The 20,465-nt window shown below is 32.4% G+C and overlaps 1 protein-coding gene across 13 annotated transcripts in view; it reads left to right on the top strand.

The window, feature by feature from the left end:
• Nucleotides 1–3,825: 3,825 nt before the first annotated feature.
• Nucleotides 3,826–20,465, top strand: part of LOC130824324 (uncharacterized) — a 29,509-nt gene continuing 12,869 nt past the window's right edge. The window contains exons 1-8 of one of the 13 annotated variants that reach the window (XM_057689271.1): nt 3,826–4,529; nt 7,094–7,167; nt 7,583–7,696; nt 11,320–11,491; nt 14,183–14,414; nt 15,091–15,170; nt 16,219–16,257; nt 19,401–19,419. In XM_057689271.1, the coding sequence (XP_057545254.1) occupies nt 11,351–11,491; nt 14,183–14,414; nt 15,091–15,170; nt 16,219–16,257; nt 19,401–19,419 (511 nt within the window). In that variant the 5' untranslated portion in view covers nt 3,826–4,529; nt 7,094–7,167; nt 7,583–7,696; nt 11,320–11,350. Of the gene's footprint in view, nt 4,530–5,775; nt 6,075–7,093; nt 7,168–7,582; nt 7,697–11,319; nt 11,492–12,266; nt 12,314–14,182; nt 14,415–15,090; nt 15,171–16,218; nt 16,258–18,869; nt 18,973–19,400; nt 19,420–20,465 lie in introns of those variants that run through there. The other 12 variants (XM_057689270.1, XM_057689269.1, XM_057689267.1 and 9 more) reach the window with 12 other exon arrangements.

Genomic DNA, 20,465 nt, shown 5'->3' with positions numbered 1-20,465 from the left:
ATTTCTTTTTGGGAATTTAGGGAAAAGAGCTAAAAGATTCTTGAGTGTTACAGTTTCAAAGTTCATAAAACCAAGATTATTCATCTAGCTATCAAAAGTATTTTAATTCTTTTTGGACTTCTTAAAACTTGTTTACCTGGATTCAAAGGCATACGTAATATAACTTGTTTACCTGGATTTAAAGGCATACCTAATATATCGTGTATATCATCAGTAGTGACTAAGTATTATCAGGGATAAATTGCATTCTACTTACATCATCAAGTGAGCAACTAGGAATATAATAATATTTGGAAGGGAACTTTCCAAATTTCACTTTCAAAAAACCCAAAAACACAATAGATATCACATCATTAACTTGAGTAGAAGTCGACTTTATCTCTTCTGTCCCATTATGAAGAAAGATGTGTGGTTTGCAGTTGGTATATACAACCTTATCAACACTGTAATAGGGAAAAAAAATTATATGTTAGGAATACCTATACATTAAACACCCAAATATCTATACACACATTTATTTAAAACCTATTTTATAATCGGTAAAAACCTACTATAATATATTATATATATTGATACTTCGGAATATTAAAGCACCCATAAAATAATAAATAAAGACTTACTAAGTACTACACAAATACATGTTTAATAAACATAAAACACCTAAAACATAACCCCTAAAGACATACAAAATAATACATAAACACCAACTTCAAAATCTAAAATACTACACAATTAATAAAGACCTAAATCATAAAGGGAAAACAACTACTACATAAAATATGTACAACCAATTTATAAACACCTACTATAAATATATATAATAAACATTTACATCATAAACATAGAACCTAAAACGCATAATTAAAGACCTACTGCATAATCGTCAAGCACCTACTGAATTATATATGTACACCTACTTTATAATGTATAAACACCTACTTCATAAATGTAGAGACCTAAAACACAATAAAAAAACTCTTACTTCATAAACGTGAACCACTTACTACATAACTTATGTACACCTACTTTATATGTCGTAAAAATCTAATATAGGTGAAGTAAACACCTACATCATAATTCATAAACCTAAAACACCTATTAAATTATATATGTAAAACACCTACTTTATAATCTATAAAAACCTACTTCATAAACGTAAAACACCTACAACATAATAAATAAATACCTACTAAATTAATGTCAAAACCTACTACATAATATAGGAACACCTAGTCACCTACTCTATAAATTGTAAATACGTACTATATAATACTTCCTCCATTCCTTAATGAAGTTCCCACAAGTATTAAATAATGTTTATGGGAATTAAGAAAAAATAGAATCTTTTAAATAAGAATATATTATTTTATTGAATAATAATTTGATGGAGAAAAAGTAGGGCCCATAAACATTTAAAAATATAAAAAAATAGAGGATCAAAATATGAGGACCACAACTAATTAAAAATATTTTTATAAAGTTACTAGAAAACATGTGAGGAGCATAAGGAATATAAAAATGTTAAAATGAAGTTAGTGGAAGATATGTGGGAACCATAAACATTATTAACATATTAAAATGAAGATGAACAAGGTTATTTTTGTCCAAAAATTGTAATATAAATAAAAAAATTCTTTATGGGAACAACAAATAAAACACTCTGAAATGACAAATGAGAATTTCTTTAAGTAACGGAGGGATTACATAATACATAGTCACTACTGTAAAACACCTACTAATTTGTATATGTAACCCTACTTTATAATGTATTAAAACCTACTTCATCAACGAATAAATACCTATTAAATTATCATAAAACATGTACTACATGAACTATTATATAAATACCTACTTTATAAGTTGTAATCACCTACTATATAATACTTACGTTCCAGCCTCAGTTTCTAACTTCACAATGCACACTTTAGCTCTCTTTGGTTTAGGCTTTGCATCAACAATTTTACCAATGTCAATCTAATATTCCTTTTTCTTTAACACAACGTCCTTTGATTTTTGAATTACCATTGCAAGAGGTTCATCATCCTCGAAAGAAGGGTCGATAAGTAGAGCGTTCCATATCTAAAAACGTGAACAAAAGAAAAGCAAAAAAATGCATAAAAATTAAACCCTAATATATGCAAATATCGATTAAATTCCAAAATCAAAACATACAAAAACAAAAAAAAAATCCAGAATTATTACCTATTAGTTTAGATGACAAATTAGCTAAAAAATTTAAGAAAAGTTTGAGCGAAATCATAATGAGAGTGAGTGATGAAGGAGAATATGAAAAAAGCAGTTCAAACTTCAAAGAATATGGAAGTTTAAAACTTCCTAGGAATCTTAAATGTTTTCTATCTCAATGCCACAATTTTTTTTAGAAAATTTGAAGAAAATAAGCTTATTTGGGAAAACCATTCCAGAAATAAGCATCGGGAAAAGTTATTTCGCAAAATAAGCGCCTCCGGATGCTAAGGTTTGGTTATGTTTGTTGTTACCAACAACGGACCATAATTAAGTTGAGTCAACAAAAGTTAGCCAAAGAATCACCCACTATAAGTAACAGCGGGCCATATACAAAAAGATTCAACAAAATAAGTTTTTTATCAAAAAAAAATTCCTAAAATAAGCTTTGAAAACTTTTAATTCTCAAAATAAGCATCTTCATGCCAAAGCTGAGGTCAAGTATGTTCGTTGTTACTAACAGCGAACAAAGAAACTGGTAAAAAGAAGTCAAAATTCTTTGTTCATTGTTAGTAACAGTGAACAAAAGGGAGACAATGTCATTGCGTTGGAAGAGGCAAAAAAATGAAAACAAGTTTGTTCGCCGTTACCAACAGCGAACACAACCAAACCTTAGCATTGGACTAGGAGGTGCTTATTTTGGGAAATAAGTTTTTTCGAAGCTTATTTTGGGAATTTGTTTTTCCCAAATAAGCTTATTTTCTTCAAATTTTTGTATTTTACGAGTATTATCTAATGTTTGATTGCCATTGTTTTAGAAAAGGATGTTATGACTATAGTTGACACGCAAAAGGTTATTATAAGTGTTGTGTATGACCGAGATTCTAGTTCTTAAATAGATTAACTCTTGTGAATGCAACCTTAGCAGATTAAGGAAATCTTAATTTGCTTTGCTCGTGCTTAAAGTGACGTAGATTTCGTTGTGATATTAGTTGGAAGTTGGATGTTATGTTTGAGCGATCATATTATGAATACAGATGCACAAACTGAGCGAACTATTCAGACACTTAAGGATATCTTACGTTGATCGTTGTTATAACTATTACACCTCCTTAGTTTTAAGAAGTAAGTTTGGGGATGAACTTTATTCTAAGGTTGGTAGAACCGTAAGATTTCGGGGCATGTTAGATCTTAGTATACGTTTTAAGGTTAGTTGGTTAACATAGCTTCTATGTTGTACATATTATGGATAGTTGGTCAAGTATACTAGAAAAAGAATTAAGTTTAGACTGTGGGGATTTATTTTAACTTTCAGGACGAAGTTCAATTGAAGATGAGTAGGTTATAACATTTGAGAAATTTATATTTTAGAATTGGGTAGTTTAAAATAAATATTAAAACGAGAATTATTTTGGGGCAAAATTATAAGAAACTACCTATTGTATGCCCAATTGTTAAAAAACTACCTTATGTAAAAGTTTTTGCAAAAAACTACCTTATATAATACAAATCTTTGCAAAACACTACCTTTTAACGTATTTTAACAGTTGACCGTTAATTTTGGCCTTTGATCATCACGTGACACTCACATGACTCTTAAAAGGGACCTTCTTCTTCATCTCATTCTACCTCCACCGCCATTGATGAAACTCAACTACCCGAAACCAATTATTGGTCATTTAAAAAGCATGATTTTTTCCCTGAAAAATCCTTCAGTTCTTTCTCTGACTACAAATCCGGCCTTTCCCAGATTTTCCCACGTCTCAAAGATCGATTATTGAGTCGTTCTTCTGACTCTTTCGAGCTTTTTGAATTAAGGAAAGAAAGTGTTAACCCTTTAAGCAAATGTTTGACTTGGTAGGATTTAATTTGGCTTAGTTTTGGATCTGTTGTCGGGTCGGGTATTTTCAGTATTACGGGTCAAGAAGCTCATAACCATGCTGGCCCTGCAATTGTACTTTCTTATGCAATTTTTGGGATTTCTGATTTACTATCAGTGTTTTGTTATACTGAATTTGTCGTAGAAGTCCCTGTTGCTGGTGGGTCTTTTTCTTTCCTTAAAATTGAACTTGGTGATTTTATTGCTTTCATTGCTGCTAGTAATATACTCCTTGAAGCTATTGTTGGTGCTGCTGGTTTAGGTAGATCATGGTCATCTTATTTTGCTAGTATGATCAATGATAATTCTGATTTCTTGCGGATTCGAGTTCATTCTCTCCTAGAAGGCTTTAATCTTCTGATTTCCTGCAGAAAGTGAAAATGAGATGAAGAAGAAGGTCCCTTTTAAGAGTCACGTGATGGTCAAAGGCCAAAATTAACGGTCAACTGTTAAAATCCGTTAAAAGGTAGTGTTTTGCAAAGATTTTGTATTATATAAGGCAGTTTTTTTCATAAACTTTTACATAAGGTAATTTTTTTTAAAAAATGGGGTATATAATAGATAGTTTCTTATAATTTTGCCTTATTTTGAATTAAGTTAAATAAATAATTTTGGGCTAAAATAATAAGGAAGACCTTGGGCTTAAGTGTATGATTATTAGTATATGTAATTCTTTATAAAAAAATAAATAATTTAATAAACAAAATTGTAATTACAGTTCTTATTTGCTATAAAAATCGATTTTTGTCCATACCATTAAGGGTATGTTTGGTTGGCTCTTTTTTAATGGTATGGAATGGTATCGCAACCATTCCAATGTTTGGTTAGGCCTTTTTACATTGGGATGTCATACCCTTTGGATTTTCATCCCATTCCAATCCTCTAGAATTCCATACCCTCCTACCCCTAAGTTTTAAACTCCATTCCATCCCATATTCAAACCCTAATTTCAGAAAAGTGGTAAAGAGGAGGATGAAGGTCGTGGTGGTGGTGCACGAGGGCCAAAACTGGCTGGAGAGCAGCCTTAAATCGGACAGCATCTGGCGGCTGCTCGTGGGTTGGCTGCCGGCTACTCACAGCGAGGGAGGAGGGAGAAGAGAGTGTGCTGCGGTGGCCGCCTGCAGAGGAGAACAAAACGACATGGCCCGCTGCTGGTGGTGGACACAGTGGCGCGGCTGCTGGTTCTTCTACTGAGGGAGGGACGTGAGAGAAGAGGGAAGAGAGAAAGAAGGAGAAGGAAGAGAAGGAGGAATGACAGCCTTAAATTATTATTATTATTATTATTATTATTATTATTATTATTATTATGTTTATTTATTTATTTATTTATTTTTATCTCAATTGATTTTCTTGCGAGACCTAACTAAGAGAATCACCTTCGTGGGCTCACACATTTTAATTAAATAATCATATTGATTCGAACCTCTTTATTTAAGAAATCGTAACTATATTTTTGATATATATGTATATAAGTTAACATTTAAATTCATGTATACAAGATATTTATTAAAATTAATTTCAGAAATAATTAAATATAATTATATATATATATATATATATATATATATATATATATATATATATATATATATATATATATATATATATATATATATATATATATATATATATATATATATATATATATATAAACTGGACAGAGAATCAATCCCATAATTGAACCAAACAGTGTGAATAGATTGAATATCTATTACAGGATTAAACCAAACAGTTTTAGTCCGGTATAGGGTTCTGAATCCATACCATTCTGGTATGAGGTTCCAATACCATTCCAACTCCAAACGGACCCTAATACTGTTCATCATCTCCCACCCTGAACCCCAGTGTTATTCGTACTTTTCTCTAATCTTTCGAACAAAAAACAACTCTAGCCTTTTCCTCCTGATTTTCGCAAGAAGCAAGCACTGATCCTTCCTCTGCCTTCGATTTTCGAAGAAACTGGTTACCTTTTCTGCTGATTTTCGAAAAATAATGAAGAGAAACAAATCAGGTATATTCTTCCACTTTCTTTCTTTGATTTTTCGAAGCTCAATTGCAGCACCATTTTCATCTTTCCCCTGATTTTCGAAACAAGGGCAGCAGCCACTGTTATTTCTTCAACCTTTTTTTTTTTAATAAAGAAGACCAACAATGGCCCTTCCGTTCTGCGTGAGTTTGGCCCGAAATACAGCAATCCCACTTCTTTCCATCGATCGGTTTTGGTCGCGTGATTCGTTGAACAAACAAGGCATTGGTTCTTTTTTCTTTGGTCCATTTCTGCCAAAGAAAAAGATGGAGCTAGTATCATCTACCCTTGTCCTTTCATTTTCTTTTGTTTTTATATTATTTTTCTTTTTCTTTCTTTCTTCTATTACTTTATATCGTAAGATTTAAAAACATTTTCTTTTCTCACTCTATTTATTATTATGTCTTCATCAAAGAATCATTTTCACCATGAGAACATAAGACTATTAATTGACTTCAAAATTTACAAATATACTTGTTTCAATAAGAATGGAGGAACCTCATTGTTGATTGAACTTAAATTAGATGGATCTTGTGTTTTTGATGTTAGACTAGTTAAATTGAGATTTATGAATTTGTTGGGAAATGCTCCTTAATGGTGAATGTTGGGTATCTTGACATTCTTGAATGAATATATGTGATTTGAAGAATAATGATTGTTGATATAAATTTTTGAGATATGATGGATTACCTTGGGTATAGAACTTACCGAGGAAAATTTGTTAATAATTAAGATATTTGATAATTGATGTTCTTGAATAAAGTAGATGATTCTCGAAGGTATCGATAAGTGAGGATTTAGGATGAATATAAATATATGAGCATCGTTGGTTTACTCTAGGTTCTTCTTTATGTTTAGAAACAAACTTAGGATATGGAAAGTTAGAATATTAGAATAAAGTCTCGGTTAAGCTACTGTTTTAAGAGGAAATGTAATAAGTTATATATATTAGTATAGTAGTATTGAACGCTCTTTGGTGATGTTGTGACTTTGTTATGCTTCAGGAGACGATATCATCGAGGAACCCTTCTAGTTGATAGCTGTGGACTGGACTTGACTCCTTAAAGTGACGTTGTCGGTGAGTAGTAGCAGTCTATTAAAGAGTCTGACCAAACTACCTTTCTTGAAAACTGTTTTACTAAAGTTTCTTTGATATTGAAGATTAATGAGGTGAACTTGTTGATTACTTATGATGTTATTGTGATATGGTCAATGGATTGAGCTCACGAGCTGGTCATTGACGGAGTAGAGGGAAAATGTCCCTCACTCCCTATTTTGAGGCGAATTGTCATTTAAAAATTGACTATCTTCACCCGAGAGAGACATGGCTTTAGAGCTATGGAGGTTTCTTTCCACTAGACTCCCAGTGCGCACAAAGATCTAGGACTGATGTTGCTTTTAAATCTTTTATTTTGATTTATCATGTTTGTTTTATTTTAGATCGCTTTTGCTCATTCAGTTAAATCTATCTCCCTGTTGTTTCTATATTTTAGATTGCTTACAGTACTAGTCGGGAACGATGGGACAGCAGAGCTGATTAGAGTATACCTTGAAGATATTTTGAATTTGACTACGTATAGAAGTTGTAGTGTTTGCGTTGGGCTTTAGTAAGTGTGTAGTAGATTTGGTTATGTTGATTATTTCGGACTTTTATAGTTGTATGATTATTTTGGATTTGGTTTATATATTTGGATCAAGATTAGTTGTAATAGTTATGTTTTAGATCTGGTGACCCTTTTCACGCGTTATGATTTGAGATTTGAGTTCTTTGGGTAAGTAAACCCCGTGATGACTTGTCTTGTTCAGTCAAACAGTAAGTTGGGTTGTTACAATATGTAGATGACATTATTATCACGGGTCCTAATCGGTCTCAATTAGATAACTTTAGCACTACTTTAGCATCTTGTTTTTCTCTTAGAGACCTTGGTCTTCTATCATACTTTCTCTTTGTGGAAGTCATCCCTCACCCTCATGGTTTATTTCTCTCTTAAAGGAAGTACATCAATGACATACTTCACAAAGCTAATCTATAGGAATGTAAACTTGCAAGTACCCCTATTGCTACTAAACCCCCTCTTATGCTTTGTGAATGCTCCCCTTTACCAAATCCCACCAACTATCGTGTCCTTGTAGGTGATCTTCAATATCTCTTGTTAACTCACACAAACATTTCATTTACCGTAAATAAACTCTCCCAATCTATGCAAAATCCATTTGATTCTCATTTGACTGCTTTGAAACGTCTACTTCGTTAATTACATGGTACCGTAAATCAAGGGTTATTGTTTCGCAAGTCCTCTCCCCTTCAACTCCATGCTTTTACAGACGCAAATTAAGCGGGTGACAAAGATAATTTTCGTAGTACTACTGGCTATATTGTCTATCTTGGCCATAATCCTATTGCTTGGGGCTCAAAACGACAAAAGAAAATAGCTTGTTCTTTCACTGAGGCTGGATTTTGTGCCGTCGCTTCCACCACTACAGTAATAGATTGGATCACTTTTTTTATGTATGAGTTGGGTTATGTTTCTTTCATCATTCTTGCTATTTTTTGTGACAAATTAAGTGCCATCACGTATTCGGCAAATCTAGTGTTCCAATCCAAAATGAAACATCTAGCAATTCACTTTCACTACGTCTATGACAAAGTTAAGCAAGGCACCCTTCAGGTCAGTCATATTTTCGTCGACAACCAACTTGTTGATGCTCTCACAAAGCCACTACCTAGACCACGATTTCATGAACTTTTATCCAAGATCGGACTCATTAATGGATCATCCATCTTTTGGGGGCATGATAAGTAAATATATTGCTAATATCTTCTACTTTATTTATTACCATTCTCTGTACAAATTATATTTTCAATCACTAGAGTTAAGGAGTTAGTTTTTCTTAGGACTTTGACTACCCATTTATCATGGGATACTTTTCCTTGATTATTGATATGGTTGATTATCAACCTCTTGTATATATTGCACAAATGTATGCTCTTATAGATAATTAATACAATTATCATTTTATCACAAAAAATAGGAAAATTATGAAACAATGATTTGGGAGGACTGGTGGCAACTTAAAATAATAAAGCACTAAAAATTTGATCGATCCGACTGCATCATTACTTACTAAAAATAATAATGCATTATGAACAAATCTATTTAACTCACAAGATTTAGAAATTAGTACAAATGTATAGGTTAGAAAATTGTGGTATCTCTCTGGAAATTCTACTCAATTATTACAATGATAAGAATACGGTATGGATTAATCAATTTTATATGGGCATATGTTAGGAGATTCTAATAAAGGGCTTTTCAAATACAATTGAGATGAATAAAAGAAAATTGAAGAAAATTGGGCTTGAAAAGTGTATGGATACACTGACTGCGATTTCATCAGATTGTTTGTTGCTGTTTATATTCATTATAATGATTATGAGTATAAAAATTTCCTTAAATAAATACAAAGTTATTTGTATGCACACAAATTATTTATATGCTTTTATTTGTATATTTTAGTTTATCAAATTAATTCGTATTTATTGTATTTAAGTTTTGGATGAACTATAAATTGAGAGTATGTGATTTTTTTTTTTAAAAAATGAAGTAAAAAAATTATGGGTTCCGAGTATGATCCTGAATCATTTATCAACTCACATGATCAACATTTTTAGGGCAATGTTAAGCAATTCACATCTTTGATCTATAATATTTTGTCAACTCTAATTTGCTTTTTTTACAATAAATGCTATGGAAATAAAGAACTTGATCGATGCTTATCATTATAGCTAAAATGAAATCACCATTATACTGACAATGTCAATCCTTTTGCATATCCTTCAATTTATTTTGTAAATTTTGATTGTCATGAGTAAAATGGCTGCTATAGGAATGAGAGAAAATGACATTTGTAAATTGTTTTGTTGTAGTTCAAGGAATTATTGTTGTTTTGAAGATAAGAATTTAAGATAGAATATTAAGGGAAAGAGCTAAATTTTTTCAGGGTATTGAATTTTGTAGGGGTTTAAAAGTTTTTTTTTATTGTACTATGTATTCAAAATATCTATATAATATAATCTTTTTATATTTTACTAATTAGAGTTTTTGATAATAATGAAGACATAAAAATTGAGCTCTTAAAGGTTAGTTGATTTCACAATCTAGTGTACATTAATTAAATATAAGGAGGGAGAGAATATTTGTATTAAAATAAGTTGCACAACCCCATCATCAAATTCTGGGTTCTTCATTGATGTATAAGTAAATGTATAGTTGTACTTATTAAAGTTACATTATGCACATTGTCATCCTCATAAGCTATTAGACTGATTACTTTGACATATAGGTCTGTTTTGAAATATTCGAGTTTTATTTACCACTCAATAATTTATCCACGGAAAACCCCTTTCCGGAAAGTTGTGTGATTGAAAGAAATTGTGACCCTGCATTGGTTCTATTTGACCATGATTTTTTACGTTTAAACCCCTTACTAGGCAAGGTCAGAGAACAGTATGTTGTTGACATTTTTTGCATGTGGATGACCATTTGAACTGATATATCGGTTTATGTAGCCGACTACAATTTTTTAGGATCAAGGTTCTAGCATTGTTGTTATTGTTAACACTAATGTGACATGCACTCATTTTGAGGTTTAAAATTTTGCTTGTGGGCTTGTGGTTAGATAATAATTCCAATGCTTTGATTGATAGTATTTTTCATTTGAAGTTATTCATGCTATTCATTTGAACTTTTTTTTACATTGGGTATGGCCACTCTATACTTCTTCCGGTTACAAGGATAATGAGAAAACTGAAAGGCTGGATTTTGATAGCTGTGCTATTATGTTTTGCTACAAAAGCATGGTTTTTTGTTTCTATTCTCTCCGAAAATTCTTGACTATGTTTGTTTTCAGTAGAAACGCACATTTTGTTATTGTCCATTCTATGGACAACATATTTAGTAGTTTTATTTGCTTTCTACATCTATCAACAACATTTAATTGGCTCAATGTCACTAAGTTGCTCTCACTTAAGCAGAGTTTAGAGAGGTTACATGTATTTAATCTTACCCTTGTAAAAACAAAGAGGTCCTTTTCCATTGACTCTTGATAACAAACATGATTTGAAGGTTCTTATAAATAAAAAGTTCACTTGATTTAACAAACCATTTTACTTTAGTTCATTGTGATTCCAAATAAAAGAACATTGCAAGTAATTGCTTTCTTTGTGTAGGCAAAATATACTGGCTTGACCGCATAAGTATATGGCGCGCTATTGTTTGTCTCATCTTCATGTCTACTCAAGCTCCATTGATTGCTTAGGAAAGAAGCTACCTACGTATGGGGTTGGTAGAAATATTTGCCAATCATATGTAATAAAGTTCTCATCCATTCTTAATGTAAAGGTAATCCAACTGGTATTCTTGATTTGTTTTCTTTTTCCTTTGACACATGTAGTGTTCGTGTGCATAGTGCAAAAAACGATTTCAATCACACTTGTGGTAACGGTTGCAAAATGGATATTGCGGTCATTACGAATACTTTTGTGGTTAATGTGACATACATTTCAGTCGCGGTAAACTCAAGAACCTTTATAATATGGCCGCGATATAGTGATGAGGCCTTCTTTTGCACTGTTTATGTGGTTTTAAAGGAGCTCTTTGTTATGCTTTCGAAGTGTGACAAGCTTTTTTTTCACTTTTTGTCATGTTTTCACTTTTTTTTCACTTTATTGGAATGGTTTTTCAAAAGAAAAAGCATAAATCTTTGAGCATAGTCTTTGAGCATAATCTTTGAGCATCATTACAACAAACAATAGTTTAGTTCTTGCTACTACCTCCCTTTATTTCCATTGGTCTATTCATTAAAATCTGCTTTTATTAGCAATGTTTTTGATTTATATAAGTGACATAGAAATTGTGGGAAAAACTACAAAGAAATCAAGCAACTACTAGTTGGTTTTAGAACACTTCCCTAACAACCTTGTAAAAGCTTAGATGAAAAGTATAAAACAATCCGCTCCTTCCAATTATCCAAGGGAGGGAAAATCTTTTTTCTTAGACTAAGGTCATTATTGATGAAGTTAAGTGAAATAAGACACTAATGGTAATTAGTTAATATTTATTCCCTTCGCAGGGCTAATTAATATTCGTTTCACATATTCAATTGTTTATTTAACAGATAGATGGGAGCCGGGGATTTCGTTGGCTGCAAGCCCTTTTGAAAGGGTATGATCCGCTGTCTTCTATACCTAGATCATAGCTACTATAAGCGGGATATCATAGAAGCTCCTATCACCTAGATACAGCTTCTATCACCCTCTCTAGAATATTCCACAATCAGTACTTCTACAATGTGAAAAACTCCAATATCATCACATAAGCTCCTTGTTTTAGAAGTTAATGCATTCTTTTTAAGCAAATTTGAGCTCTAGCCTTCAAATTATATTATGATGTCATTCCTGAACAATGTTTCTATTATTGACTATAAGTACGCTTAAGTAGTATTCATTTTAGTTATTTTGCAAATTGATCAACTTTTTATACGATGAAATTAATTTCTCAGACTTGACTCACATTCCGAACCAAAATCTAAAATAATTGTAAATAATAATTGATTTAATGCCTATTATCACTCTCTTATAAGAAACTAGGTCCTCATGGTATATTTTCTAGAATCACCAATGTTTCTTAATACGTGTGCTTTCTCAATTTCACATCTCCATTAGCTGGATGCTTGTATAATTAGATATGCTTATTATTAAGTAGCTCCTAGGAATAATAACATAGCCTCTCTCTTTGTTTTGATTATTCTTTTTTCTCAGGTTTGAACAATTTAAATATTGAAATTAATCATATTTGCATTTGAACCATTGTTCTTGAATTAATTATTGTTAATTTTACCAATTTTTATGTGTTTGCACCTTTGATGTTTAGCACACAAATACAGTATTAAACACCTTTTAACCAATGATACATATTTTGGTATTCATTAGAGAAGAAAATTGTGTTGAAATGTTGATGTGGCAAAAAACGATTTTGTTATTTTTCAAAACAAATTTGAAGTGTAGCGTTTTTTTTTTTTTTTTTATTTTTATTTTGAAATAGCACCAATGTTTATGCATTTATAGCTACCGTTAGAATTATAGTACACTTAAACTTATATTACAAAACAAGCTAGTTTGCTACTCCATTTTCGACTCTCTCTCTAATGACTTCTTTCTTCTAACTACTTTTTCTATATGTTGTTTCTCTATCCTTTGTACGTAAATAGCAAGAAATAGGAGAATGAATGTTCAATTGGTTTTGAATTTGAAATAGCTTAGAACATTAGATAATAATGTCCATGACTCCTTATCTTTAAACATTAGATTTACCTATTATCATTCATGAAATAAAATACCCACTTGCCAAACATATTGTGGATTAAGGTACCTTTTTCACTTTGAAGTTGCTACCTTTATGTAGAAAAACAGACCGAAAAAGTTGGAACCAGAGGTATCGAGAAAGGGATGTGATTTGGAATGGACCATGGGGAGTAGCTTGTAACTTGTTTTGTTTATGTGTAAGGCTTGGAGCTTATGTTGATGTTACAAACGCATAAAAAGTTATCTTTTAATTTATCCCCCCCCTTTAAAATAGTAATGTCAAATGTCATTACATTACTTTAATGCTATTAAGTGGCTCAACCTAGGCAGAGTTACGGGGTTTAGATACCCTCGTAAAAAAAATAGCTTGTTTCCAATTGACACTTTATAGTGAACATCATTTGCAATTTCACAAAAAAAAAGTGTGTATGGCTGTATAGTTCATTATAATCCAAAATTGATGAACTATACATATATGGCTCAATCGAGATTGTGCTTGAATTTGAAAAACAATAGCAATGATTCCACTGACTATGACAAGAATGTTGCAAATTTTTTTTTGAAATTTTCTATTTTAAAATTTTTTTATCTTTCAACAATAAAGGAATTTTAATTTCTAATTATACAAATTTTACTCTGCTTATGTTTTCCAGTATTTGCGTGCATAGTATTACTAAAGTTGTTCAACATCAAACTGATCACTTTCTGTTGACACTTTTGATACCAATAGGGGTTTTCCAAGGTATCTTACTGTTCAAAACGAGATACTCCCAAATTTCCACTCTTTTCCTCTGCTAGAAATGTGGACAATTCATTAAAAGGTGTGCAAACCATCAGTCAACGTGTATTTTCACATTCTGTCACTGCCAATGGTGCCGCATCAAGTGAAGCTTTTCCAAATGGTAGGGTGATGCTCATTGATGGAAGCGCTATTATATACAGAGCCTACTACAAACTTTTAGGTACTTTTGCACACACTTATGTTATTTTGTATTTTTTAGTGTTTTAATATATTTTCCTGACATCTTCTTTTGCTTAAAAAGGCATTAACTTAATCAACTATTTGGCAATCATTAAAGCAGCTTTAATAGTGATAGCATGAACTCTTTTTAGACACCATGTCATCATCAATTTGATACACTTCTACTTTAAACTTGGTGATCATAGTAAATTATTGTGTGCATGAGCTTCATCTTTCAAACCTTTTTTAGTTGATCTTGTTTATATCTTTTATGAGCCTTAAACTGGGAACTGGGAACTATTCATTGCTCCTCGTTCTTGGAACTTCAACCCAAAACTATGAACTATGTGCTTTCCAAAACTTCATTTGAAGTTTGAGGCTTGAAAGCGACATTATGTTTCATATCAAGGTAATGTTATACTATGTATATATGGTTTAAAAAAACACTTCGTCACTATCGTTCCACATGCTTTATAGGTAGTGTTCAACGTTCTAGTACTATGTTTCATAGTGTATCCAATTACGTGCAACATTGGCTAGAACAATGTAAAAGCTTGATATTGTTGCTTTTCTATCCTGTATATTTGAACTGCTTCATTTTGCACAGATTCTTTGCTGGAAATAAATTGGGAACTGTTGATTTACTTCTAATTGTTTTTTTTTCCTTGGTCTGCTAGCAAAATTGCACCATGGCTATCTTTCTAACGCTGATGGTAATGGAGACTGGGCATTGACCATATTCGCAGCTTTATCTCTTGTAAGTTCCCTGGTTGCCCCCTTCTACCACAGGTCTTGTTCACATTTGATTACCGCGGTCGTACATTCTTGTCTATTTCTGGAGTTTTATTACATGTTTCAAATAATAGTTCTGTGTGCTCTTTTTGTCCTTGTCTTATTTGAATTCATTTGTTTTCTTGCTCATGGAAGTTTGTGCTGTCTCACTTTTGATTTACTAAAAGTATGGTATAATTGTCTATTATATGATGTCATCTTTCTCTCTTCCCTTTTCATTTTGTTTATGAGGGGACATTCGAGTTTGTGAATAGAACATGTTAATTGTCTCCATTGCCCCCCTTCTACCACAGGTCTTGTTCACATTTGATTACCGCGGTCGTACATTCTTGTCCATTTCTGGAGTTATATTACATGTTTCAAATAATAGTTCTGTGTGCTCTTTTTGTCCTTGTCTTATTTGAATTCATTTGTTTTCTTGCTCATGGAAGTCTGTGCTGTCTCACTTTTGATTTACTAAAAGTATGGTATAATTGTCTATTATATGACGTCTTCTTTCTCTCTTCCCTTTTCATTTTGTTTATGAGGGGACATTCGAGTTTGTGAATAGAACATGTTAATTGTCTCTGTAGTCATTTCCTGCTCAAGCTTCCCCTTTGAATTCTTCCTTCACGTGTGTCCAACTAGTATTGTCATCATGAGTTATTGTTTCTTATGTTGTGTTTAGACAACAATTGTGGAGGGAGATAAAGTGGGCCTGTATTTTTCTTCTGAATCTTCTAAAATTGAAGACTTTATTGATTAATTATTAAAATGAATAGTAAATGAGATTCTTCCATTAGCCTTCCTTTTCCTTTTCCAAAACAAGAGTATTGATCCACAAGATAACAATCCCCTCTCTTCATTTTATTGTTAAATCCTCTTTACCAAACCCAATTGTTATCCAACAACTATTGTTTTTTTTTTTTTAGATTTTTGGTTGACTTTTGAGTGTGGATAGAAGAATTTGATTCTAATTTAAACTTATTATTTGCTTAATAATTTGTAATGACTAGCAATCATCTTTTTTGCAGATAATAGATGTACTCGCTTTCAATCCATCACATGTTGCGGTAAGCTTTTATATATTTCTATGTCTTTTTATGTTTTAAATTTGGATTTGTTTAGTTATATTCAGTTTGAATGTCAAGGATTTAATGCTTCCTTGAAAGTTGTGGAGATCGCTCTTCTTTAAAAGAAGTTTAGATTAGATGTCAAACATATGCGTGTACTGAAGTACGTACATATATTCCTCCTAATGGGAAAATAATTGTAGCATGTTATAGCCAATAGTATATTCCTTTAGCATAGTCGTTAGACTCTCTTGATGAACCTTTTCCCTTGAACTTAGTCTAATGTCTCTATTTACCTCCTCAGTCTCACCACTTTCTTATGAGTAGATTGTCTTGTTCTTCTTTTCCCTCGTCCACTTTATGTTCATCTTAGTTTTAAAAGGCAGAATGCTCCCTATAGTGCTAAGGGTTCCTTGCACTAAAAAATGTGGTTTCGGTCTCATTTGTGAAATATTTTGGAGTCAATTTTGATGATTTTGTGGTTCTCTCGACCTATATTTTGAGCTAAAAAATCAATTTACAATACGGTCGTGATATAGATATAGATAATATTTTGCACTATGATCCCTACAAGACTAGCCTTTAGGTGTGAGGAGCCCTAAAACCCAAGAAAAAAATAATAATAACCTCAAATAGATTAAGCAAAAGTAATAAGCAGCAGTAGAGAAGAAAAATAGAGAAAAAAAGTAAAGAGGAGCAGGTGTGTGCCGCATCAAATGGGCTTCTTCTAAGGCTAAGACCAAAGGCACTCTGAGGCTCATCTTAGGCGCTATGAGGCAATATCCCTAAGAAGTACCCTCGTCTACCCCTATCAAATTCACGGTAACTATGTCACTTCGTAAAACTAAGATGTTCATTTTCTGAAACTTATTCCTTACGAATTACTTATATTGATTCATAAGTAGTTCACAACTCAGATTTTGTTCCTTAAAATAAACAAGTAATTAGCAATCATAAGATAAATATAAAGTTGTTCATCATACTTTACCTAAGGATGGTCATGGGGCGGGTCTGGAGCGGGTCTGGCCAGACTCGAACCCGGACACTTTTATTTTTTATGGATCCAGACCCGGATCCGGACCCTAAGGGTCCAAAATTTTCAGACCCAGACCCTACGGATCTGACGGGTCTAGGGTCCTTAATGGGTCTTATATAAAGCCTCTTTGATTTGTCAAAATTGAACCTTTTGCGAGTCTTTTGTAGTTTTGAAAGCAACTTATTATCGTATTGTTTGAGTCCATAAAATTCAAATACAAAATAATTACTAAAACGTAAAAACACATGTCTAAATACATAATTAAAAATCAAATATAAAAGACTAAATGAGATACATAGTTTATATTAGAGTAGAAAGAAAAAGTTAGGGTTATTGGACACTGGTACTTCGGTAGTTACTGGATTGAGATTAAGGAGAAGGCAAATAATCAATATTTAAGGCATCATATATTAATAATAAAAAAATTAATATTAGAATTTAGATTTCAGAAATTCATAATATTAAATTTAAAGGTTTAGGGTCCGGGTCCGGGTCCGGGTCTGGGTCTTCACCTTAGGACCCGGACCTGGACCCGTCAAATATTTTTATGATCCAGATCCGACCCGGATTCGATGGGTCTCAAAAATTAAGACCCAGACCCTTAAAAAAGAGGCGAATCCGGAGCAGGTCCAACAGGGTCTTGGACCCATGACTATCCCTAACTTTACCTAGCTCTATTGCTGCATATGATCATTACGGATGACTTCAAAATCAAGGGTGTATTTTGTAGTGTAGTTCAAAGCTACTGAGTTTGATGCTTTCAAATTTTAGTCTACTATTACCATGGCCAGATGATAGCTTTAAATTTGTGGTATATAGTCATAGTTGCTTCTTGCTTCTTGCTTCTGTTGGTTATTGTTGGTTACTTCTCAATTTATGCGAGTTTTTCATGGCCTTTGGCCCTTTATCATTGATAGAAGTGCGATGATGAAAATGACTAGGTATGCTTATCAATTGACCTAAAGGATCTTTCATTCTCTATCATTGACACTTATCGTATCTTTAATTCCAATATTTTTTTACGCAAAAATGTAATATGATTTCAAGTTGTGGACTTGTTTATTCTGTTTTTTATTAGATGGTTGATCACAAGATTTTAATTTCTATATATGGAAACGACCAAAGGATTTGTTTTCAACATTTAGTAAGTTTATATTTTTTACTTTTGCAATAGCTCATGCGCTAACTGATGAGAGCTTCCACTCAGGATCGAGTTTATGTAGAAAACTAATGAGAACTCAACAATGCTAAAGAGTCGTGCTTTGCTGTCTAAGATTGTATTACTTGTTGTGGACTTTCAGTTTAGAGTTCCCGCGGGGAAAAATTTTAGGGATTTCCAAGACTTTAAGATTTAGTATAAGTTAAAGAAAACATGTTTTGGTCTTCTTAACTTGTAGTTTATGAACATATTCTTGGTTGGGATGGGGTTCAATTCTTTGTTGCAGTCTGCTTCTTGGCATAAATTGATAAATTTGTTGTGTACTTCAAAGGAATGGGCATTGGATTGTATGCTTTGATGATGTCATGTAATTAATCATGCTTCTTGCGCTGATACTTAGAAGTTCTTTGGTTCTAGTGGGACAATGGCTGTACAACTTGAGCGGCTATTATATGATTATCTTGATAGAAGAATTCTAGGACTTCTGCAACAAGATTGGTCATCAAACTTTGATTGTTTGGTAGGATTTCATTTCAAAATAGTTTTTTGTTGGCTTTTTGGGATTATTTCTTCCCTTGTTTAATCATTGTTATTTTCTATTTTACTAAATAGAGGGTTGTGTATCCTTGATTTCATTTTCACTATCTGTTGACTTATTTTTTAAAGCTTATCTTAAAAAAAAGAGGGGTCGGGTAGGTAGCTGAGGATATAACTACAAATTTTTGACTTCTATTTTTTTTTTTTTGCGGTCGAATGGCCGACTTAGGTTATCAGATGTTGTGAGACTGAAACATTGCAGTGTCAATTTTTTAATAACGTGTGTGTTAGCTTGTTCAAATGTATTTTAGTGAACTTTTTCATTTATGTATTTGATTGTTGTTCAATTGCTTATATGTAGTCAATTTGCATAGTTACTTACCTTTTATGTATTACTATATTTTTTTTCAGGTGGTGTTTGACCATATTGGTGAGGTTTCTAATCTAGCATTTTCATGCCTTTAGCTGTAGAACTGGCTGTATATCTTTCCGCCTAAGCTTGTGAATATGTATCTTCTTGTGCTTAAGTTAATTTCTGTACTTAAGGCTAAGTTGTTTATTAAAGAAAATTTGGGTGTTGCCAGTTGTGACCTTACGAACCTTTTAGCCCTTGATTATGAACCCTATAAAGCTTTTATAACTAATGCTTCATATAGTGTTGATAGTGCTTTTGTGAACTCTACATGTCTGGAACATAGTGTAAAATTGTGGTAACATTCGCGACTGCGGTAATGGAACTGTAATGCGATAACAAGAGTGATGTGGTTATCATAAGGACTAAGTATCGGTCGAAACCATAAGATATCCCTTGATATGACCAAAAACGCGGTTTTTTTACCCCTTTACAATGGGGACAATGCGATGCGATAAGGCCTTGTTTTTACTCTATGGTCTGGAAACAACTTCCTCACTTGAAATTTGGAGGTGATTGCTAATATCACATGCTGTTAAGGATGGAGTTGAGACTATTATTTAGGTTTTCTTTTCGATGGCCAGAAATGGTTGGTCAGTAGAAGGTTGGTTATCTGCAATGATAGTAACGTGGTTTTAATTTGTGTTGTATGGGCCTAAGTTGCCTATGTTATTGTATTCACAATTTTCCTGTCAAATCACACTAGAGTGAATGAGTTTTTAAAAACCTTTAGCTGAATCACAATGTGATCTGATGCTAATGTATAAAATTGCTAACCTGAATGTTCTTAAATACTCTCATGGGTTTAATAATGTTATGCTATTGTCATTAATGCTTGAGAAGAGAGCTATCATTTCTTGCATTTGTGTTTCTTAGAGTTGGACTAAGATCTTGATATATATGCCACCCAACCAAAAGATAATGGAGCACGGTCTGCCCTTCAAGTGTTGTATTCTTGACTTCCTTTTCATTTTATTATAATGAGTGACATGATGAGAAATGAGCAAAATGCTTTCATTGCCTTTTTCGTCAACCAAATCTAAGAAGACATTTGGAATTTGGCT

This window comes from Amaranthus tricolor, chromosome 9 (genome assembly GCF_026212465.1).
Source record: "Amaranthus tricolor cultivar Red isolate AtriRed21 chromosome 9, ASM2621246v1, whole genome shotgun sequence".
Taxonomy (NCBI): domain Eukaryota; kingdom Viridiplantae; phylum Streptophyta; class Magnoliopsida; order Caryophyllales; family Amaranthaceae; genus Amaranthus; species Amaranthus tricolor.
Note: the sequence above shows the minus strand (reverse complement) of the source record. Positions and strands in the feature narration are given on the sequence as shown.